Consider the following 24,757-nt stretch of genomic DNA (forward strand, 5'->3'; position numbering starts at 1 on the left):
CCGTGTCTATATGAATGTTCTCAGTTTTTGTATTTATGCTTACACATTAAAAATGTAACTGTAGAAAGCAGTAATGATATCTGTATGCAAACTAATACCCTGGAATATAAATAAATAATTGAAATAAAACAAAAGATTTTTCCCCCTGAAAGTTTCAGCCAAAAATGTGGGTGCACGTCATACATGGGAGCACAGTATGCACAGCACAGTATGCGTTGTCTGTGAGGAGGCTGGTCAGTCTTTATCGGAGTAAGGGGCTAACCAAGCCTGTAATAAAATTGTAGGAACGGACGATTCTGAGGGGTAAGTGGAAGTACATTTTTAGTGTGCTAACAGTAATGAGAGTATTTTCTAAAAGAAAGTTTAGTTTTTTCATATGTATTTTGTAATTCAGTTGTTTGAAGGATAAGGAGAATGGGTAGTATAAAAAGTACTGAGGAATAAGCTGCCATCTGTATTTCACAACTGACCAATATTCGGGCCAATATGGACTTAAAGTACGATGGTTTGGACACAGCATAGAAGCCAAATTAAATGTGAATGGTGAGGGAAGTATATTAATATCCTATTTGTGAATATAATCTTTTCTTGGCATTGAGTTGAAGTCTTAAGAACTGGCTCCAGAGATTAGAACACTACCAAAATTTAACCTTAATGAAATTTACTCTCTAGCATCTCATAAAGCAGACAACTGAAAATTCCAGGGTTTAGAAATCATACCAGGGTATTAAAGCACAGTAATCATGTGTCAGTGGTAAATATGTGTGAAATAATGAACATAATGACTGCTATGTTAAGTATTTGGTTACTTTATTGGGGTGCATTTATACCCTTTTATGATTAACAAGTTAGTATATATAGTTATCACAGTAATTATCTTCTCCATAATGTTTCTAAAAATAATTATTGTGATCACTTCTGTTATTTCCCAGCAAGAGTTGGGGATAGGTTTTATTCAGTTAACACTGTATGTAATTAGGGTTTTTTTTATTTCTTCTTCAGTTGGCAGTTCTGCAAGTAGTAGTGCCACAAGGAGAGAGTCTCTATCTACTAGCTCTGACTTGTACAAAAGATCTAGTAGCAGCCTAGCACCCATAGGGCAACCATTTTACAATAGTCTGGGATTTTCCTCCTCTCCAAGTCCAATAGGCATGCCTCTGCCAAGCCAAACTCCAGGACATTCACTTACGCCACCGCCATCACTTTCATCACATGGATCCTCATCCAGTTTGCATTTAGGTAAAAAAAAAAACCCAAAACCCTTTTTATTTGTATGTATACATGTAAGTGTGTTTGTGTGTGTGTTTATAATATATGTAAAATATTGAATGTTGGATAAAACATGCCAAATTGCTTTTGCTTTTAGATATTAGCCTTTTGAAAAAGTTCTTTTGTCATGAAAATCTGAAGTGAGGGTCTAATGTACAGTAAGGTAAAGACCCCTATTGTATCTTGTTTCTTTTATGAAAACAGTGGTGTGTTTTTTCTTGTCTGTGCTTTTTTGATTTCTGTGTGTTTTAGATCATCTGAAAAGTCAGCTATTTATACATGATAGTGAAAAAATTTTCACTATAAAAAGATTTGCACACCAAAATAAAAACATTAGTCACATAGTTCTCACTTTAAATAGTTTATTTAGTAAAATGGTTTTTGCTTTGGCCTTTGAATGCCTGGCCATTTTACCAAAGGATTGTATCAGGGTTTAAGAAATTAGAATGTTTGTGAATTAAAGAATCTTAAGGGTGTGGTCCATATATTTCTTTTATTTTTAAATATGTTGTTAACTTAAACAAAAAATGGTTTAGGCTTGTTGTAGCCTTGATGTTGGGACATTTAGAACTTTTGTTTATATCTATGTATTAAAATTGCCCCTATCCTAAGATTACTGAATTAGTGGTTTACATTTTTCCCTCTCTGGGAAGTATTTATTCATGGAGTTAACAGTATATTTTGAAGGGTTTTTGGATATCAGGGGCTTTGTACGAATCCTTATCTTCTCTAAAAAGTATTTCATTAAAATTAGATTTTGGATTTTTGTAATCCTAGTTACCTCAACTGAAAGTGGGAAATTCTATTGCTGATTTTCAAGGTCTTGGAAAGATTTAAATCAGCTTCTGATTTAAAAGTTAATGTTATCATTGTAAGCAGATATGTTTGATGACCCCCCCCACATACACACAAGCATATAGCTATTATTTTTTCCTGAAGCTCATTAACACAATACTGTGTAACACAGTGAGTGTTCCTGTAACAAAAGTATCTTTTATAGTAATCATCTTTTAGAATTACATCATTGCAAAGTGGGCCAGATTCCTTATTTAATAAACACTGGTCCTTTAGCCCAAATTCTGGGCTTTTGCTCTTTTGGGGATAGTGAAAATAAATACATACATACACACACACAAACTATGAATTTACTCAGGTGGTGTCCTCTGATCTGCTTTGCAGCACTCTCTGTGTAAACGCACAGTTTTTAGTCTGACACCTTCCTTTGTTTATCATAGTCACAGGAGCTGCTCAGTTCCTGATTTCTATTGTTTGTTTATGTTCAGACCTACTTCCACAACCTTTATATAAGACATGCCTTTGAAAATTTGAAATATACACACAAATTTGGAACATAAAAAATCCTAAGTATAGACCTTTCATAATAATTTTGTTTTATCCATGAAGATTATATTTGTCATGTCCTGTCATTTTTTTCATAGGTAAGTTTCAGGTCAGATTCCTGTTGACTGTTACACTGCATATGTTGTGCTTTAGAGCCTGTATAAATAACCTTCATTGTTCTGCATAGACTGTAGACACAGACTGCTTAGAAACTGGGTTATAAATGATTTTTTAGATGTCTCTGTGATTAAACATTAGTCTAGATTTTTGTCTTTAGACTATAAAGAATCTAGCCACTGTAGATGCCTCAGAAAGAAATTCTAGTCAGTTATGAGAAACAATCCTAAATTGGGCCAGCGGTTCTACATTATCCTGGTACTTGGTACCCATGGTTCAGCTCCTTAGTTTAGCTTCATCTTGAAATCTTGATACTTCGATGTACCTCTGATTAAAATTATCTGTAGATTATTTTCTTTTATAATCTCCATTTTTTATTTTTTTTATTTTTTTTTTAGTTCTAGTATGACAGGCAATATTGTTAACAAGGAATAAACTCTGCTAGGTTGAAAATAACTTAGTAAATTTCATAAATTTGCTGTTGGTGGAAATAATCCTTGGCTTTCCTATGATTAAATCATGATGCAAGACTTACATGCTGTCTGGTCTAAAACATATTTCAATTTGTATATCCTTGAAGCGGATTTCCTTATGAATCAAGTTATCAAGGCCGATGATTTATAAAATACCTATGGAAATTAATTTGCATATTCAAATAACTTTACTGAGTTTACACATTAAGAGTATGGTATCATGAGATGAACATAAGTTCTCAATGTCATTAGAATTGGTTGGAATTAGTTCTAAGTTATTGTCTTGTGAGATTTTAAGACATATATTCATTATAGTTAATGATAGGCCTTGATGTCTACATTCATAAAGTGTTGGATTAAAACATATTAACTTTTTTTTTATCGGCCCCCCTTTGTGCTAGTTATTTAATTCACAGAAAAACCTAATGACAACATTAGGTGTTTCTGGCTTTCCAAAACAGAAATTTCACATTAAAAATAATTGTTATTTGATTAACATCAGAATTTTTAAGAGTGTGACTAGTAACCACCTCTTATTTAAAGTACAAGTATTTCATTTGATAGGTGTTTTTTTTTTAATCCTCACCTGAGGATATGTTTATTGATTTAGGGAGCGAGGAAGGGAAAGGAAGAAAAACATCTATTGGTTGCCTCCTTTAGGCATCCCGACCAGGGATTGAACCTGCAACCTTTGGGTGCACAGGACAATGCTCCAACCACCTGAACCGCCCAGCCAGGCCGTGATAGGTTTTGATTGTTCATTTTTTGTAAACTAAAATTTGTTAGGATTTTCAATCTTGTTACTTTTTTTAGTATACTGAAATCAGGAACATGAAAAAATTTTATTCTTCCATTTTCTTGTATAAAATTTCTGAGACTCTTTTCTAATAAACAATATTATTATTCATACCTTTAAAAATTTTTTACCACTTTAATCATTTTTTAAAGATTTTTACTTATTTTTAGAGAGGGGAGATAGGAGGGAGAAGGGGAGGCAGAGAAATGTCCATGTGTGAGAGAGTCATCAATGGTTGCCTCTCGCACATCCCAGCCGGGGACCCAAACCAGCAGCAACCTTTCAGTCCACAGGCCGGAACTCAGTCCACTGAACCACACCAACCAGGGCTGTTCAGACTGTTTTAAATGAATAATTTCTCATTACTTGCATTTATTAAATGTCATTATTTACTTAAATGCCTTTTTTTCAGTTGTATTGTTTGAATCGAAGTCCAGATGAGGTTTACATATTGCATTAGTTTGACATGTCTTTTAATAGGGAACCATTTCTCCTTTGGTTTTTTTCCTTTCCATGTATTTGTTGATGAAACTTTGTCCTGTTGACTTTCCCATATTCTTGACTTTGCTTGTTGCTTCCCCATGGTAGTGTTTATTATGTTCCTCTATATTAGCATGTTTCTCTATATTTTCTATAAAATGCAAGTAAAGCTAGAGGCCTGGTCTGATTGTTGTTTGGTTTGTCGCTTTGGGCAAGAGGTGGTCCTGTGTTCTTTCTGTTGTGCCATATCAGGAGACACGTGTCTGGCATCTCCGTTGTGAGGTGGTCAGTCTGATCATTGCCTAAGTATTTCTCAGCAGTTATGAATTGGTGATATTTGTACTTACGTCATTTCTTCTGCATTTGTTAGCTGGAACTTTTCTATAAAAAGGAACTTTTCCTCATCAGTTGTGGGATTACCTTGAAATACAGAGTTCACATATGAATCAGGATAATGCTGACCTTTTTTTTTTCTAACTTTGAGAATGAGTTGGTATCCTTGCAGCTTCTAAAGATGACTCATGTTTTTTTTTTAAATCATCATTGCACCTGCAAATTGATGGATGTTATGATAGTTGATGTTTCAGTTCACTGCAATCTGAGACATCAATTTTACACCTTTTTTTAATCCTGAAATTTTACCATTTTTGGCCATTTGGAGTTCCTTCAGATTGGCTCTCATGTTGACTTGAGTAAAAGCAACATTTAAATTACTGGAAGGTCAAAGAAACAAGTATAGAAATAACAAGGAAAGAGAACTTTAAGGTTAATGATTTTTATCTTGAAATGCAAGAGCAGTGTCAAATTCTGGGCATCAGGTTGTGTTAACTAGTGAGTGAATTATTTTCTCATGTTGTTTTGATGTGTAGAGATGGGGGAAATTTCTACCTGCAGTTGTTTCTTTAATCATTCTCTCTGATAAAAATCAGTATCTTATTTTAAGATACTTCATTCCCTGTGATAGAACATTAAATATTTCCAATTATGTTAGTGATTTCTTATTTACTGTGATCTTTGTGCTTGTAGTAATTAGATTGATATAGAACTTTGGGGAGTAAACCAGTATTCTGTATTTTTATCTAATTTAGGGCATGGCAAACTAACAGATTTTTCCCTTGTACCTTTTTAATTTTTGAACTGGCTTGTTTATTTCTTAAGGACGCTAAAAAGTATAACTCAGGCTTTGTATTTAGTGAAATTTATTATTGAAAGATGGCTGTTGGTTCTGAAGATTCATTAACCTCATGAATTTAGTAATCAAATGGTACTTTAGCTTGATGTGGATTAGAAAATTGTGTAACCTATCTTCTCTCCTAATCACAACAAATTTTATATTAAGTGTAGGCAGGATTAACTTTTAAGATCATTATTTTCTGTTAAGTAGTAGTTGCATGTGTTAAAATTGCCACCTTTGGCAGATAGAGCCAGCTGCTTCTCTAAAATAAAATGTTTAAGAAAAGGGAGGAAGGAAGGAAGGAAGGAAACAAGGAAACAGGTGTGGTTGAATTGATTGCAAGGCTATGTCCAGTTTTTCTGAGTTTTATATATGGTCCTTAAAGCAGAAAACTGGTTTCTTTAAGCTTTCATTGGAAGTACTGATTTCAGTTAAGTAGTAAGTTTCCTGTAACCGAATAGCATTTGATAGTTTTGTAAAGCACCTTCATGTTCATTATTTCATTTCATCCTGTTTGTTAATATGCCCATTGAAGATGAGAAAATTATAGGTCATAATGAGCCCAAGAGGCAGTAAACAACAGAACTGAGTCTAGAACACAGTTCTGACTGCTGCTGCTCTTGCTTTTTCTGTTATGCTGTTCTATAATGAACTGAACAACTTCACAAAGTGTATAAATAACAATGTTCTTATCGGCCTCTTAGAAACTTTATCTCACAGTAGAGTGGGTTATGTTTTTTCAGGTTGTGTATAAGATTATTAGACTTCTAGATACCTTTCTCATTTTGGTTACTATTGAGATTTATAGAAAAGTTCTTGTCTAGTTCAGATACGTTACTGACTTTCATGAAATAAGAATGTTTAATCTGGCAGGTGACCCAGGGACTGGCTACAGGACAGCATATCCAGCCCTCAGCAAAATATTATTTACAGGTTCTTACATTGGTGTAAATTTAAGCACAGCTTCAATCTTTTGGTGTGTCTAAAAGTAGTTTATTTGTTGATGAGTGACACATGTTGTGAAGAAGTTCTAAAATTATTACTTGTATAAAGGAATTTATTTTTTTTCTGTACACAAATTTATTGATCTTAGTTCCAATTTACGGTCACAATGATTAATTTTTATTACATTTCCTTACATTTTACTCAGTATCCTTTAATAACATCTGTTATTTGTTGCTCTAATGACAGTGTTTTCACCAGTTAATTCACTTAAGATAATCACTAGAAAATATTTGATCTACCAGTGATTCACCTAGAATTTACATTATTGCACTATGTTTATATACTATATACATTAAGTAAATGTAGAATTAGAACTAAATAGTAGCTCTTAAAATATAAGCAGATGTGCTTTATGAGATGTCTGTAGCCTTAGCCAAATAACATTTAAAAATGAAAGCAGCATGTGTTTTATGGGGTGACATTAAAATTGCTTTGTAGCTTATATGTTAATATTTTCAACATAATGTGAGAATGTACCCAGGAATAAGTCCAGTGGAGAATGGGCAAAGTCTTTACACTATAAAACACTGACAACTTAAAGGAGACAAAAAGTGAAGGACATAACCATGTTTGTGGGTTGAAAGACTAAGTATTATAAAGGTACCAACTTTCTTCTAGTTAATGTATAGATTTAGCACAATCTTAAGAATTTTTTAAGGCTTTTTAAAGAAATTGACAACTTGATTTAAACAATGTAAATGGGGAAAATAGCCAAGAATAGGCCAATCTTATTTTTCAATTACAGTTGACATTCAGTATTATATTAGTTTCAGGTGTACAAGATAGCAGTTAGACAGTCATAATTTACAAAGTAATACCCCTCACCCCCAGTAATTCTGGTAAGACAGTCTTGAAGAACACAGAGAAATTAATAACTTTGCCGGATATCAAAACTTACTATAAGGCAAGTTGGACTGAAGCAGTTGAACATCCAAATGGGACAAATGAACTTTTCACTCCTCTTTTATAATACATGCACACACAGTTTTCATTCTCAAAGAAATGAACTACCTTGCTTCTATAGTCATGAAGCTAGTAAGGAGTAAACATTTTGAGGCCTGGCCTGTCTGGCTTATTCGGTGATATCAACTCTACACCTCAAAGAATGTTTTATTTTTATATAACAGTTATCTGGATATATAAAGAATCTTTTCCTGTTTCCTACATTTAGAAATGTTGTGAACATTTACTAAAATTGTGGCAAAATAGATTTAGCCTATTAAGTGTTGGTGAAATAAGTGAGTTTGGGAAAGGGAAAAAAAAAAAAAAAAAGATTAAAAAGCAATGAAAGCCCAGACCTTTCTTCACAGCTGTAAGAGTATTTAAATCTCAACATGTGTTTGTATAAGTGAATTTGAGTGTTTTTTTCTTCGTATTTTATTGATGACTTGGTTATGATGATGATGCCTATGTTCTTGTTTAAAAAATTGGTTGACGCCCCACATAGATTTCTACATCGAAGCATTATTTGACGGTCCCCAGTCGGCATGTTCTTGATCACTGCATTAAGGTCATGCTCTTTACAATACTACACTTTGAAAAGTTTTATGACAGCCACTTGTGGAGTTTCTGTTTTTTGCACGTGCATGATTTGTTTTGGGATTTGGGGACGGAGTGTGTTTTTCTGGGTAAATGCTTCTTTCACATTACCTTCCCAACTCGGCCCTCTACCCACTATCATAGCAAACCCGTCAAGAGAGAAAATGAATGTGCCTATAATGTTTGCCTAGGGTCAAAATTATTCTCCCCAGTTTTCATAATTTATTAAGCAAATCTTGCGACTGCAGAAATCCATAGTAGTCATGATTTTAGAGGAAAATCCTAGCCCTGCAATTTTCCTTCACCCTAATCAGGAGAGGCTACTGGCTGTGAAATCTCAACAGGAAAATTCAAAAGGAAATGCAGATATTAGCCTGATTTATTCACTGTCACCGAAAGTAGTAACCAAAGAAAGGAATTCAGGTCAAACCTGAGAGGGTGGATTGCTATGTGCAGGGAAGTACTTCTCATTTGTTCATACTAGACGGCCCATAAAGTTCAGCCCCTTGCTTGTTCTTTTGGGGGTTAAAGTTGTCCTCGTGTTCAACAATCACAGAAGTAGTTACTTTTCACTAAAGATAAAAGATCCCGGCAATTTTTTAAGCCATACAAAAACTAGTATTTTTTGATGAATAATAGAAATTGGTATGGTCATTGAAATGATACTGTACTAGTCTGAAGACTACAGTTCATATGTTAAAAATTTAGTCATTTAAATGCTCTTTGATGAATGAGGGAAGACTATTAAATATCTTCTGTACAGATGGTCTCCCCCTTCCCTTTATATTTTTAAAAGGTTTAGGCACTAGAAACTAAAAGGTAAGATTACTTAACAAGCAATAGAAATGGAAACTTTGGTTGTAGTTTGCATCTAATGTTGTTTGCTTACATATTGTCATGAAATGAACAAATTCTAGGTAGCACATTTGACGTGTTTATGCTTTTTGCTTTTTATATTAGTCTTCCTTTAAAATCATTTGGAAAATTATAATTTTAACTAAAATCACTTTGGTTTTTAAACTCATTGAAGCCTCATTCTTTTCCTAATAAAATTTTTGTGTCTATATAGCACATATGTAGTTAATAATAATTAGAACTACTTAATGTGGTTCACTCCCCATGAAAGCTCAAGCATATCCCAGATTTTTTTAAAGATTTATTTCATTTTTAGAGAGGAGGAAGAGAAGGAGAAAGAGAGGGAGAGAAATATCAATGTGTGGTTGCCTCTTGCATGTCCCATACTGGGAATCAAACTGGTGACCCTTTGGTTTGCAGCCTGCACTCAATCCACTGAACTATACCAGCCAGGGCCATATCCCAGATTTTAAAAATATCATATGTCATTAAAAATGTTCTTCGTGGTAGAGTGTAACTGAAAGCTTTTAAGTAGCTTAAGTAAAAAAAATAAGAAGCCCTTAGACATAAGGTAAAAAGAAAATAATAAGAAAAAGCCCTTAACCTAATTGTTAGCTCTGCATGCTTGAATGAAGTATTTTAGTTTCTCTAAGGCTGTTGGGGCATAAGTAAAGTGGAAATCTTTTTGTCACATGGGATTGTTAAGGGAATAGACATACGTGTTCGTTTTCCAGTGCTGCTGTAACAAAGTATTTACTGCTAGGTGGTTTAAAACGACAGATTGACTGTCTCACAGTTCTGAGGGCTAGAAGTCTCACCCAGGTGTTTGCCAGGGCCCTTGTCCCTTTGAAGGCTGTGGAGGACAATCCCCCCTTGCCTCTTCCCAGCCTCTGGTGGTTGCTGGCAGTCCTTGGCGTTCCTTGGCTTGTAGATGACGCCCCTCCAGTGTGCCTCCACTAGGACCTGAGGTTCTTCCCGTGCGTGTCTGTCCTGATTTTCCTCCTCTTACAAGGACATCAGTCTTCAGGCGAGAGCCCAGCCTAACCCAGCATGACCTTACTTTAACTTGATTACACCTGCAAAGACCCTGTTTCCAAATAAAGCCAAATTCACAGGTACTAAGAATTAAGATTTACACATATCTCTTGTGAAGACACAGTTCAACCCAGTACCATTTCTCTCTGGTCCCCCAAAATTTACATTTTGGCCCATATGCAAAATACATTTACTCCCTCATCTGAGCATCCCCAAGGGTCAGCCTATTCTAGCATCAACTCAAGAGTCTCAAATCTCATCTAAAGCAGGTGAGACTCTGGATATGGTTTGGCCTGGGTCCAAATTCTCTGTACCTGTGGATCTATGAAACCTAGAAAGTAAGTCGTCTGCTTCCAAAATTCAGTAGTGGGACAGGCATAGGATAGACGTTCCCATTCCGAAAGGGAGACAGTGGAAGCAATAAAGGGGTTACTAGTCCCGAGCAAGTCTGAAAACCCAGCGGGGCGAATTCCATTTAGTTTCAGGGCTTGAGAACAATCACCTCTGGCTAGATCCTCTGGCCTCTGTGACTCTGCCCTCAGAGTCATTCTTTATCTTGTCTCTTCTCTGTCCCTTTCAGTTCAGGATGGCAGTGCTGCTGCTGATAGGAAATTCTCAGAAATACTGTTGGTCTTTCCTTCATGGCAGGGGATTTCTGGTCAAACGCATAGGCTCTGCTTCCTCAGCACTCTGTCCGAATAATCTAAGACTTGTTCACATCTTCAGATGCAGGGTTCTCCCCCCACCCCCAGTAAACAATTTTTTCTTCAAGTTCTTTTCTCTTAATTTACTGTAAGTAAATAGGAGAAAGAAACCAGGCCACATTTATAACACTTTTTCCAAAATCTTGGAAATCTCAGTTGAATATCCAAGTTCATCATGTACAAGTTCTGCTAATAAAGCCAGCATAACACATTTCAGCAAAGTTTCTGGCAGTTTATAACAAGGATCGCCTTTCCTCCTGTTTCCTTTAACATGTTCTCATTTTCTTCTAAGATCTTACTTGGGAATTTTAGCATTCATTCATGCTTCTACCAACATTATTTATGATGATGTATGTGTTCTCCACAACGGTAGAAACTTTCTTGATCATGTTTCTGTCTGAGCCCTCACCAGAATTGCCTTTAATACCCATGTTTCTACCAAACATCTCTCCAAGGCAGTCTGGGCCTTTTCTGTTACGTGCCTCAGGATTCTTCTAAGTTCTAGTCATTACCCAATTCCAAAGACATTTCTACATTTTTAGATATTTGTTACAGTAGCACCCCATTCTTAGTACTAAACTCTGTATTAGTTTCCTAGGGCTGCTGTGGCGGTTTCCACAGCCGAGTGGCTTCAAAGAAAGACTTTCACAGGGGACACACTTGAACACAGTACAGCATTTTATGCAGAGTTCACTCTCTCAGTGCCCAATAAAGAATGCTCAATAAATGGTAGCTAATACCATTAGTTTTTAGAAACTAATTGTGTGCAGGAGGAGGATAACAAGACCATATTAGTGTGCAGACACTTAGGTTGGATTAGGCTCACAGATTAGGTTGTTTGCTCTCGTTTTTTAAGATTTCATTTATTCATTTTTAGAAAGAGGAGAAGGGAGAGAGAGAGGGAAATACTGGTTGGCCACTCCCCACATTCCACCATCAGGGGACCTGCCCCACAACCAGGCATGTGCCCTGACCAGAAATCAAACCGGTGGCCTTTAGGCTCACAGGCCAGCGCTCAACCCACTGAGCCACACCAGCCAGGGCTGCTTTTTGTTTTTTTCAACAAAATAATGCATGCCATGGATCCTCAGGGTCTAGCATATAGTATCAATTTTGAATATTAAATGGGCTTTGTAAAGTAGGTAATGAAAGTGATTATGTTGAATACATAAAACCTGTGTTAAAAGGAGATGCCAAGGACTCAGGACAAAAGTTTGCCCAGTGTTGTCCTTTGAAAAATGTTATCTTTTTATCTTATAGTCCTGGCTGACTGACTACAAGTCACATCACATCACTTTGGACCATAGTGACTTCATCTGTGAAATGATAGTGCAGATCTTCATGTCCCGTACACTCTTCTCAGATAGTGATTAAGAAATGGCATACGACAGGAATGTTAGTGATCAATTGAAGGGATTAATTCTTTTAACACATTCAGTACAGAGCATGTCTTTTAGAATACCAGTAGCAGTGGTATGAATACAGACTACCTGTTTGTATGTTTTTAACAAATTTGGAATGATTTCAGATTTGTGGGAAAGTTATAACAATAATACAAAAATATTTCAGCATATTCTTCACCAAGATACTCCAAATGTTATTTTCTCACATTTGCTTTATCATTTTTTCTCTCTCTTCTCCTCTGCATTTCTCCCCTTATGTTTGTAAAAGGAAGTTGCAGACATAATATTCCTTATAAATACATCAGTGTATTTTCCTAAAAATAAGGATGTTGCTACAAATATAACCACAGTTATCAAAGGGGGCTGAGGAAATTAACGATAATATAATACTATCAAGTGACCTCAATATTTTTGAAGATCACAGACCATTTATTTTGCAGAATGTTCCTCAATCTCCAATAGATTTTGGATGACATGCTTTCATTGTTTAGAAAACCAAATTTCAAATGTCTAGTGTATATTACAAATTGGGTTTTAAATGTTTCTTATTTTATAACAGGAGGATAATCCTGCCCTGAGTGATTTTTTTTTTTTTTTTTTTAGTTTTGTAAGTGAACATTTAGTCTTGTAGAAGTGAAATTTTGAGATTTTTTTGAAACTCAAGGCAGTTTAACAATATTTTCTGAGGTATGTATTTTGAATTTGGTGTTGAAAATCTTTAGTGTGTCAAGGATAAAGAGAAAAGAAGGCTTTATGTTTGAGGTCATGACAAGCAGCAATGCAGAGATCGTCAGAAGAGGGGGCGAGGTAGACAATTAGGGTACTACGTGCTAGGAACGTTGTGTAAGAAACGGGTCTGGGATAATGGCATGAAAACGAGGCTGAAGGATATAGAGGAGGTACTCCAGCAGGGTGCTGTGGGTTTTTAGTGTGGAGTGGCATCAAGTGGCCCTTTGAGTGGGAAAATGCAATTATAAAAAAGGTTGGAATGATAATTATAGCACCGTTTCCTGCTAAAAGGTTAGAGAATTGTGAGAGACTGGATTGGGCTAGTGATCAGTTATTGTTGTGACCAGTTAATGGAACTATATAAATAGAAATAAGAATAGCAGACTGGAAGGGTTAATAGTGAACAAATTGAGACAACTGTTTAGTCACTGAATTCTTCCACTTTTTAGATATTTCATATATGAGTCATGTGGAACTGGAATGAACATGAGAACTTAATGTTTGTGGTTTTGGTGTATAAAATGACTTGTTAAATTATACACTTCTAAGGAAAGATACAGAACTGGCCCTTAAGCAGTTGATGTTACATAAAATATTCTTGAATATTTGTTGTGTACCTGTCTGTCAGACATGTGTTAGGGACAAGGTTTCTAGCATGCAGGTGAATACAGTTTTATGGCACTTACATTGTAGAGGGCTAAGGATCAAGTAACTAATATGTATGTATATAAATATATATAAGGGATAGATGTATATAAATATATACATAGAAAGGACGATGGAAAATTGAATGAAGAAAAAGAAAGCTAGGGCAGTGAGGACTGAAAGTAAAAGAGGGATGTTCTAACCGAGTTCACTCAGGGATTGTAACAGTTTCACTGATCCTTGTCCTTTTAACTCTTTTTGGCCTTTAACGCCTCTGTATAAATTTGCACCGACAATGTGTCCTTGGCATCATCTCACCCTGGTGGCCTGGACAGTATGCACAGCCCTGCTCAAGATAGGCGTGGAATGCAACAGCTGGCAGCAGGCTTTGTTCATCTGAACTGCCACATCTGCATATTGCAATTTTCTATACATTTTCTTTTTTAAAAGGACACTGTCAAGTACTTTAAATGGTTATTTGTAATAAGAACAATTTCCTGCTTATATTTATTTTTGTTTCTATTGACTGGCCTTATTATTCTTTGGAATAGGATGTAACTTAAAGAGGATTTTTAGTCATTGTCTTAAATGATCAGTATTAGAGCTCTAGGAATAATAAATGCTATTTATTACTGTGATTTCTTATCTGTAAGTAGTATTTTATGGAGAGTATTTTTAAATACATAAAATATTTTAAAATAGTGTATCATTTGAACTTATTGTGTAGTATTGTGGAGGTGATTAACTTCAAAGCTCTAATCAGTGTGTTAATTAAATTATTTCTTAGTATACAAGTATATGACTTAATGGATTTTTAAATATATTTCAAAAAGTATAGATTAGCCTTCAGTGTTCCATTAACACTGCGAGTAAATTTTAGTCAAACTCTATTTCAGTGGCTTAAAATATGAGTTGGCTAGTTATTTGTAACTTGCTTGTTAATGTAACTAAAGTTTTGTTGGTGGTTTCAGTATTCTGGCATTGATACTAGTATGTATGGCATTAGTTGTTATGATCATGTTTTAAACCAAGCTTCCAAGAGTAAATACAGGTTTAGTGTATGATTTCAGATGTTATAAGTATGCTGTAAACTAAACTGCCAAGAATAGACTTTTCTCATGTGTTCTAGTCTCTTCCCCCCCATACTCTCATAGCCACACACATTAAGTGAATGTGAGATTTCCCCTTCAATTTTAATTTCTTGTTATAATATATAAGAATTAGTGGGGTGGGTATTTCTTTACTGACTGAATTTTTAGTTTAAGTAACTTTGATTTGAGAAATGACTTTGTCAAAAACATTTGCTGACCACAAATGCTTTGTTGTAGGAGGACTGACAAATGGTAGTGGTCGATATATCTCTGCAGCACCTGGAGCGGAAGCAAAATATCGAAGTGCTTCAGGCACTTCTAGTCTGTTCAGCTCCAGCAGCCAGCTCTTTCCTCCTTCTCGGCTTCGGTATAATAGGTCTGATATTATGCCTTCCGGCCGAAGCAGATTATTGGAAGATTTCAGAAATAACCGCTTCCCAAACCTTCAACTTAGAGACTTGATTGGACACATAGTTGAGTTTTCTCAAGATCAGCATGGTTCTAGGTAAGAATAGTGCTTTTTGATACTTTCCACTGTGTTTTTTGTTTTGAAAATTACTACCTTGAGCCTTGGCTGGTGTAGCTCAGTGGATTGAGCATGGGCTGCCAACCAAAGTGTCGTGAGTTCGATTCCCAGTCAGGGCACATGCCTGGGTTGCAAGCCATGGCCCCCAGCAACTGCACATTGATGTTCCTCTCTCTCTCTCTCTTTCTCCCTCCCTTCCCTCTCTAAAAATAAATAAATAAAATCTTTAAAAAAGAGAGAGAAAACTTCTCATTTAAAAAAAAATGCTACCTTGTAAAAACCTAAATTTCCTTGACTAGAATCATTTGATCTGCATAAAAGTTGGAGGCTTTTAAAAAATATATTCCTACTATGGATTATATATTGTCTTTTATATTAGGATAAATGATTTTTAAAAATAGGTTTAAATTTATGAACATTTCCCAGTTCATATTTTATTTATTTTTAGAGAGAGGGGAGAGGGGAAAAAAACATTGATGTGTGAGAGAAACATTGATCCATTGCCTCTTATAAGCCCCCAACCCAGGGACCTGGCCCACAACACAGGCATGTGCCCTAACTGGGACTCGAAGCAGCAACCTTTGTGTCCACAGGCCCATGCTCAGTCTCATTCCACTGAGCTATACCAGGCAGAGCTGGTGATAATTTTGTATAATTAAAATATAACAGTGCCTTTTTATTGGATTATTTTTATTACATTAACTCTGAATACATTTAACATCTTAAAATACCCTGAATTGCGTTTTTGGACTTAAACATCCCTGATGTATACATTGTCTTTTCCCTTAAAGATTTTTATTTATTTATTTTTAGAGAAGGGAGGGGGAGGGAGAGGGAGGGAGGGGGAGGGAGGGAGGAAAGAGAGAGAGAGAGAGAGAGAGAAACATCAATGTGCAGTTGCTGAGGGCTGTGGCCTGCAACCCAGGCATGTGCCCTGACTGGGAATCGAACCTGCAACGCTTTGGTTGGCAGCCCATGCTCAATCCACTGAGCTACGCCAGCCAGTTACATTGTCTTTAAAAAAAAAAGTTAAAAATCAGCAAAATGCATTTGTGTTTTTATAGATTTGTATTCACTGTGCCTTAACATTTGTTACAGAAATATTTGGTGCCTTTGTACATTAAATACATGTACTATAATGCTTGATTTAGTGTTTTCAAGATACAGCACAGGAAGAAAAATAGAATTCTAACATTTATCAAATTTGAGACGTTTTCTCTTTTTTGTATTTTTAAGGTAAACCTGAAATTTTTAAAAAACAGTTATTGATAGATAGCTGCATACAAATTTTATCTCCCTGTAGTTGAAAGTTCTCCTTAAGAGTAGCAAGTGAACATTGTATCACTCAAAAGGGCTAGCCTAAAAAGCATAAAGAAAGAAAAATAGCAAGCTTACAAGGAATTCAGTTGTGTTGATGAACTTTATTTCTAAGGGTTTTTAAAATTATGTTGTAAAAAGATATAGTAATGTTGTATGTATATTATGAAAAATACATGACCAATAAAAATGTTTGTAATTTTTTTTTCATTGATTATAATACAGTTGGAACTAACTTAAGAAAGATTAAACATCTTTTTTTCTTTTTTTAAGATTTTATTTATTTTTAGGGAGGGAATTGGAGGGGGAGAGAGAGGGAGGGAGGGAGAGAGAGAGAGAGAGAGAGAGAGAAACATCAATGTGCGGTTGCTGGGGGTTATGGCCTGCAACCCAGGAATGTACCCTGGCTGGGAATTGAACCTGGGACACTTTGGTTCCCAGCCCGCGCTCAATCCACTGAGCTACACCAGCCAGGGCTAAGATTAAACATCTTTATATCCATATTTATTGCCATTCTAAATAGTTTTTAAGTTAAGGTATTACAAAGGAAATGCTTCATAACTTTTGTTCTTTTTATTTTACATTGGCTGTCCAAAGAAAAGAATGTGTTAAAGCTCTTTCTGGAAATAATTGTATTTGTGTGGGTTGGAGGTGTTCAGCACTCAGTCGGAGAGATTTGCAGAAGCTACTTTTCAGTGGACTGTCATAACATTGAAATGTTTCCCACGTAGGTTCATCCAGCAGAAACTAGAGAGAGCTACTCCAGCTGAGCGACAGATGGTGTTTAATGAAATTCTACAAGCAGCATATCAGTTAATGACAGATGTTTTTGGCAACTATGTTATACAAAAGTTTTTTGAGGTAAGCACCAATACATGTTTGTATTCCCTATCTATCCAAGTATATGCTTAAGGCTTAGAAAAGCTATGGAAGTTGGGTAAGAGTTATTTTTACATAAAAGTATATGAGCTTTGGTGGAAATCTTTGCAAATCATATTAAATAAAAGTATTATATCCACAATATTTAAAGAACAACCAAAACTCAAATAGACAACTTAGCTAAAAAGTGGACAAAGGACTTGAATAGATGTTTTTCCATAGAAGATACACAAAAGGCCAATAAGCATATGAAAAGAAGCCCAACACCCATAGTTATTAGGGAAATGCAAGTCAAAACCACAGTGAGATTTCACTTTACATCTATTAGGGTGACTGCAGTACAAATAAAATGTAAAATAAATGTCAGAGATGTGAAGAAGTTGGAACCCTGGTGCTTTGCTGGTGGGGAATGTAAAATGGGTTAGCTGCTATAGAAAAAGAGTTTGGCGGTTCCTCAAAAACTAAATTACTGTACAACGCAGCAGTTTCCTCCCTAGGTATGGACAGGATAGGGCAAAGTAAGCTCACTGTCGTGAGTATACAAAACACAGCTTATTCTTATGCTATTACTTATTTTGGTATTACTTTCCATGTGAACAACTATAAGCCTACTTTTGTCCCACCCTATATGTACCCAGAAGAATTAAAAACAGGGACTCAAATGTGAAAGTGTTCATTTCAGCATTATACAGGGTAGCCAAAAGGCAGAAACAAACCAGATGTCCAACAGATAAATGAATAAACAACATATGGTATATGTGCACAATAGAATATTATTCAGCCATAAAAAGGAATGGTGTTCTGATACATGCTACAACATACATGAAGCTTAAGTGAAATAAGCCAGATACATAAGGACATTGTAGGGTTCCATCTATGTGAAATACTCTAGAATAGGCAAATTCACGGAGACATAAAGTAGATTAGGGTTTACCAGGGGTAAGGTAGGGCACAGCATTACTGCTTATTGCATACAGCATTTCTGTTGGGAGCAGTGAAAACATTAGAAACAGATTGTGGTTGATGGTTGCACAACAGTGTGAATATAATTAATGTCACTGAATTACACACTTAAAAATGGTTAAGATGGCGTTATATACAGGGTCTAACACAAATAATGCCCCCTTTTTATTATATAAAAATCTTTTATTACAAAATCGTAAGCATGTAATTCTGTAACATAACAATATCACACTTAAGCACATCATATGACATTTTAGTTCAAGTTACTGTCCATCTTGTGCTAGACATTCATGTACCGTGCCAACCACACTCAGTGGCGTTATTTCTGCCAGACCCTACATTTTATCACAAAAAGTTTTTTATTAAAGTATTGACATGCAATAGGAGTTTCAGGTATACAACACAACAGTGATTCAACATTTATGTACCTTATGAATCACAAAAATGCTTTTAAAAACATAGGCCTACGTTAAAAGGGAAGGTTAATATTAATCCTGAATAATATCTGAAAATATAAAGCATTGAGAGTAAGTCTTAGGTAAAGCAGTGAATAATGATGTAGTCTTTATTGGATTTTGTAGGTATCCTTTTTTGCAATTGACCTAATAATTTATAATTAAACATCTGTGTCGTATAGTTTATGCCCAAATGTGGTTGAGAATGACCTAGTCTGAATGTATGGCTCTGATTCATTATAATAAAAGATGCGGGTTGTTTGTTTGAAATGAAAAGTGAAGACATATGTTAGTAACAAGGAAGTTTCTGATGGTGTGACTGGACCCCTAAGGTCCATGTGACCATTTTAAGCATCTGTGGATTTGCCTTAATTAGCTTTTACCTAAACGCCTCCTTCCTGCATAATTCCCAAATGCGATACTTTACAATTTGGTGCAATAGACTGCAAACGGGGGGTTATTCAAGTGTAACGAAGTACCATGGTCACTTTTTAGTAATACTGTTTTCTCCTCTGTCAGTTTGGGAGTTTGGATCAAAAGTTAGCCCTGGCGACTCGTATTCGTGGTCACGTTCTGCCCCTGGCCTTGCAGATGTACGGCTGCCGTGTCATTCAGAAAGCGTTAGAGTCCATTTCATCTGACCAGCAGGTAATTGTAAGTTAAGACAAAATTTTTGTACTACTTTATTCTTTTTTATCTCACAGTAATCTTAGAGTGAAATATTGAATGTTTCCACAGTTAGACAAAAGGATTTTTTAAATCTCTCTCAAACAGTAGATTATTAATTAAAAGTTATAGAACAGATCTTTGTTCAGTCTTCATTCTCTTCATCTTCATCTCTAAGTGAAGATGTTTGAGTACTTACGATGTGGCAAGGAGAGTGCTCAATTATGGGTTTAGAAAAAGCAAATAAATTTGCTTTTTTCATTTCCCATCATATTGGAAATACATTTTACTGTTTTCAGTGTTTATTTGGGTTATATTTCTTTCATTAGAATGAAATTTTAAAAATCAGTTTTTATATATATATATATATATATATATATATATATATATATAAATTTTTTAAAAATCTCACTCAACAGGAAAAGTAACCTAAGAATTCTTTTAACAAGATTTATAGTTCTTTAAGAGAGAAAAGAAAATACATATAAATTAAATGGGAATATACTATGTTCTTGGAAAAGTCTAAATACTTTAAGTTACGGGATTAATGCAATGTGAATCACATACTTGTAGGAATTTTCCTTTTAACTGATGAAAATAATGTTTTAAATTTTTAAAATTAAGAATATTAAGGAGAGAAGGGTGAGAATAAATGCTGATGTGCTAAATTTTTAAAATAAACTGAAGCATCGCTAATTACATGGTTCTCATTTAAGATAAACAGATTATTAAAATGATATTCATAACCCCAGATACTCTTTTGTATATGTCTGGGTTGAGTAGTACAATTAAATATAATAAGGATAAGAAAGTAAGTATTTTATTAAAAGATATTCTTGCCCTGGCTGGTGTGGCTCAGTGCTTTGAGCACCGGCCAATAGACTTGAAGGGTCACTGGTTCGAATCCCAGACAGCGCACATGCCTAGGTTGCAGGCCAGGTGTTCCCTGTTGGGGATATGCGAGAGGCAACCAACAGATGTTTCTCTCCCTCTCTTCCTCCCTCCCTTCCCATCTCTCTAAAAAATAATAAATTTTTAAAAAATATATTCTTAAGTACAAGTACTAAGTTTAGAAAGAGATCAGCTTTGACTCTCAACCCACATACATGCATACAATGAAGTATATTTCATGGTTAAAAGCAATAAAAACAGCCATGGCTGGTGTGGCTCTGTGGATTGAGTGCTGGCCAATGAACCAAAAGGTTGCTGCTTCGAATCCCAGTCAGGGCGCATGCCTGAGTTGCAAGCCAGGTCCTCAGTTGGGGGGCAAGGGAGGCAGCCTAGAGGTATCTGATCCACATATCACTCTCACATTGATGTTTCTCCTCTTCTCTTTCCCTTCTCCTCTCTCTGAAATAAATAACATCTTTTTTAAAAGCAATAGGAATATATGGATGGGGTTGTGTGTGTGTGCATTAGTCACAGCGTTGAAAATCTGTGAGAAAATAACATTTCTCTGGAGGAAATCCTGAGTAATTGACGTTATATCACAATAGAGAAAAATCCACAAATTTGATTATGTAGTCAAGCTTAGACCTTTTCTGCTATCTCAAACTGGTATAGATGATTTAACAATCTCTTAAATTTCTTTAACATTGGAAAATATAAAGCACTTAGGAGCAAATGTTAGATAAACCAGTTAATGAATAATGGTATTGTCTGTCTGGATTCTTAAGTACATTCTATTCTGTAATTTCGTGTATGAGCAAGCATCTGCTGTGTCTCATCAGGGCTCCTGTGTAATTATGCGAAAACGTAGGTGAGTTCTTTAGGTGAGAGATTTGAAATATGAACACCTTTACACTGTTAAGTACTCCCATTTTTTCGAAGTACTACTCACTGTTGCACTGATAAGGCACATCAATTATTGTGTGGCTACCTATATTTATCTCAAAGGAATAAGATGTTTATTTAATGAAGTTTTACAGATTTATTAAAAAAATATTAAGAGCATTAGCTTTAAAAAATAAGCAGTTAGTAAATATACTTGCTGAAAATATGTTTAACCTTATTAGTAATCAGTTGAAAGGGTCATTTTTGTTCATTAAATTAGTAAGAATCTAAAATCTCCCAAGAATTGACCTGGTAGGTCCACACCTGCTCAGTTGGTCACAGCATTGTCTGTAACCTAAAGGTCACAGGTTCAACTCCTGGTCAGGGTGCATACGTAGGTTGCTCGTGCGTACCAGAAGGAAACCAGCTGATGGTTTTCTCTCACATCACTGTTTCTCTCCCTTCCTCTCTCTAAAAGCAATGGAGGGAAAATGTCCTTGGGTGAGGATTTAAAAAAAAACAAGATTATAAAAAATAAATCTCCCAAGAATCTGTTTCTGAAGAAGGTATTAAATGTAGTAAATAAAAGCCATATTGAAGCAAATTGTAGGTAGAATAAAAAAAAACAACAATTTCTTCATAATTGAGATAATATGGGAAAATCACATATCCCACAAGAGCTTAGTTTCTTATCCTTTTCAGTGCATTTGGACTCATGCAGCCATTTAAAAGAATTATTTGGGTCCTGCCCTGGTGTGGCTCAGTGGCTTGAGTGCTGACCTGCTAACCGAAAAGTCTCTGGTTCAGTTCCCAGTCCCAGGGCAGTGCCTGGGTTGTGGCCCGGGACCCTAGTTGGGGCGTCTGAGAAGCAGCACATGAATTGATGTATCGCTCTCACATTGCTGTTTCTCTCCCTCTCCTCTTTCCCTTCCCCTCTCTCGAAAAGTAAATAAAATCTTGAAAATTAAAAATTATTATTTATGGGGAGGGTCGTGCCAAGTACAGAAAAAATTCTGAATCAGTTGTTAGTTGTCAGCTGAGAATGAGGGTAAGAAAGATGTACACAGTGAGGATAGTAGTTTAAATATCCAATTCCTCACTAAGGTATAGTTCAGCAAGTATAATTTACATTATAATCTTGGAATATGTTTTAATAATTTTCACCTTCATTGACTTTTTGGTGATTATACTCTGGGGGCAGGATTTTAAACTTCAGTACGTAAAAAAAAAAATCACAGATAAAATTTTGAATATATTTTTGTTCTCATTGCAGTATTTTTAATCCTGTTACATTGTTTGATTAAGCAATTATTGAACTGTCGTCTTCTCTTTCGCAGAGTGAAATGGTGAAGGAGCTAGATGGCCATGTACTCAAGTGTGTGAAAGATCAGAACGGGAACCATGTTGTACAGAAGTGCATTGAATGTGTTCAGCCACAGTCCCTGCAGTTCATCATTGATGCGTTCAAAGGACAAGTAAGACAGTTTCGGGGGGCTTCTATGTAGTTGTTAAGGACTTATTTTAGATTTTGAGTGTTAACACATTTTTCATACAAAAAAGAGACAATGTGCGTTAATTTCTGCCTCTCTTTGGAGTGAGTCTACGGCTTTATTTTTTTGAAGCTGAGAAGTAGAAATGTGAATTTCATTACATTACTTTAAGACGTAAGATAACCTTTGTTAGAATTATAAACCCAACATTTTCCAAATTTCTTGGGAGAGGAGGGAGGAAGACTTAAAACTGTATAATAAAAGACATGGTAAATGTTAATTAGTCACTAATACATAGTAATTAATAGTTCCTAATTACAGTATGCACTATCTCCACCCCACAATACATTTCTTCTCATTATTACATGCCCTCCATCTTAGGTTCCTTTTAATCAAAATACCTGTTAACTCCTAAATTGGGTACCCTGTGGTGGTGGTCATACTAAATGTGAATTCCCCACCCCTCTTCTTAAATTAATTCAGCACGTCATCAGAAACCTGTCTGTGTTATAGATCTTCCCAAAATTGTCAGAGAATGGAAATTTAAGTCTTCCCATTGTTTCAAGGTGTTTGTACTTTCAACTCATCCTTACGGCTGCAGAGTGATCCAGCGCATCCTGGAGCACTGCACTGCGGAGCAGACCTTGCCGGTCTTGGAGGAGCTCCACCAGCACACAGAGCAGTTGGTACAGGTACAGGCTCCCTGATCATTTGAAATGTTTATATGTTTTTTTGGAAATGGTTCTGATATTTTTTAGGAAATTATTTTTAAAAATTAATACACTGTAAAGACACAGTGAGACAAAACCCTACATCTTTTTAAAAATAATCATTCATAAGGCACAACTTAAGGAAAATAATTTCTAAATATCTGTACTTAGGATCAGTATGGCAATTATGTTATTCAGCATGTACTGGAGCATGGTCGACCTGAAGACAAGAGCAAAATTGTTTCCGAAATCAGAGGAAAGGTCTTAGCCCTGAGTCAACACAAATTTGCCAGGTATTGCAGTATTTTCTAATTCTATGGATCCGTTCCCTCAACTCTTTGGCTTTTATTAGTAAGCAAAGCTATGCATATAGAATGTAATATTGGCATATATGCTTCAGTAGAGTCAAAAAGCATATATAGAACATTGCTCTTATTCTTAAAGAATCTACATAACAAATTGGTTTGTCCACATGTTCTATTTTTAAAGTCTGTAGTTAGAAAATTATTTGTCCCCAAGACCTGTAAATGCAAATTTAATTTAGTGCATGTTTGTGAAAGTCTCAGGCCTTATTAATGACCTAGTTTCTGCTTTTAAAAATTGCAGTTTTTATTACAGTTTAATTATAATTTTAAGAGGCCTATAATTAAACTTGTGGAAGTCCAATATGAGTTCTCCTATGATATTTGTTTCTGTTTTAAAAGTAACTTGTAGAGATGAGCCCTGGCGGGGTGTAGGTAGCTCAGTTGGTTAGAATGACCTCCCGGTGCATCAAGGTTGCGGGTCCAGTCCCCAGCCGGGGCACGCGGGAGGATCAGCCAGTGAATGCACCACTAAGTGGAACAGCAAGTCTGTGTTTCTCTCTCTCTCTCTCTCTCTCTCTCTCTCTCTCTCTCTCTCTCTCTCTCAAATAGGTCAGTGAACATTGTTAACAAAAAGTAATTGTAGAGAATTATGAGAGACCCATCTTGATTCTTTTGTCTTCCATTGTGTTGAGCAAGTTCTTTCAAAAGCCAAAGAAATTTTGCTATAAAGAAAAAGTTACAGTATAATTTTTTGTGTTTGTACTTTAATTTTCAGCAATGTAGTAGAAAAGTGTGTTACTCATGCCTCCCGTGCTGAGAGGGCTTTGCTGATTGATGAAGTTTGCTGCCAGAATGATGGTCCTCACAGTGCCTTATACACCATGATGAAGGACCAATATGCCAATTATGTGATTCAGAAAATGATTGATATGGCTGAACCTGCTCAGAGGAAGATAATCATGCACAAGGTAAATACATTTGATAGCACTTAAAACAGTTGATTCAATTTGTGTGACT

The 24,757-nt window shown here is 35.6% G+C and overlaps 1 protein-coding gene across 8 annotated transcripts in view; it reads left to right on the top strand.

The window, feature by feature from the left end:
- PUM2 (pumilio RNA binding family member 2) overlaps positions 1-24,757 on the top strand; it is an 88,554-nt gene that overhangs the window by 60,367 nt on the left and 3,430 nt on the right. For 5 of the 8 annotated variants that reach the window (XM_045844378.1, XM_045844384.1, XM_045844380.1 and 2 more), the window contains 8 exons: positions 1,003-1,239; positions 14,894-15,161; positions 17,231-17,360; positions 19,316-19,450; positions 22,573-22,710; positions 23,292-23,417; positions 23,607-23,728; positions 24,516-24,708. In XM_045844378.1, the coding sequence (XP_045700334.1) occupies positions 1,003-1,239; positions 14,894-15,161; positions 17,231-17,360; positions 19,316-19,450; positions 22,573-22,710; positions 23,292-23,417; positions 23,607-23,728; positions 24,516-24,708 (1,349 nt within the window). The remainder of the gene's footprint in view (positions 1-1,002; positions 1,240-14,893; positions 15,162-17,230; positions 17,361-19,315; positions 19,451-22,572; positions 22,711-23,291; positions 23,418-23,606; positions 23,729-24,515; positions 24,709-24,757) is intronic. The other 3 variants (XM_045844379.1, XM_045844382.1, XM_045844383.1) reach the window with 3 other exon arrangements.

Source organism: Phyllostomus hastatus, unplaced genomic scaffold (genome assembly GCF_019186645.2).
Source record: "Phyllostomus hastatus isolate PE091 unplaced genomic scaffold, TTU_PhHast_1.1 phas_contig_402, whole genome shotgun sequence".
Taxonomy (NCBI): domain Eukaryota; kingdom Metazoa; phylum Chordata; class Mammalia; order Chiroptera; family Phyllostomidae; genus Phyllostomus; species Phyllostomus hastatus.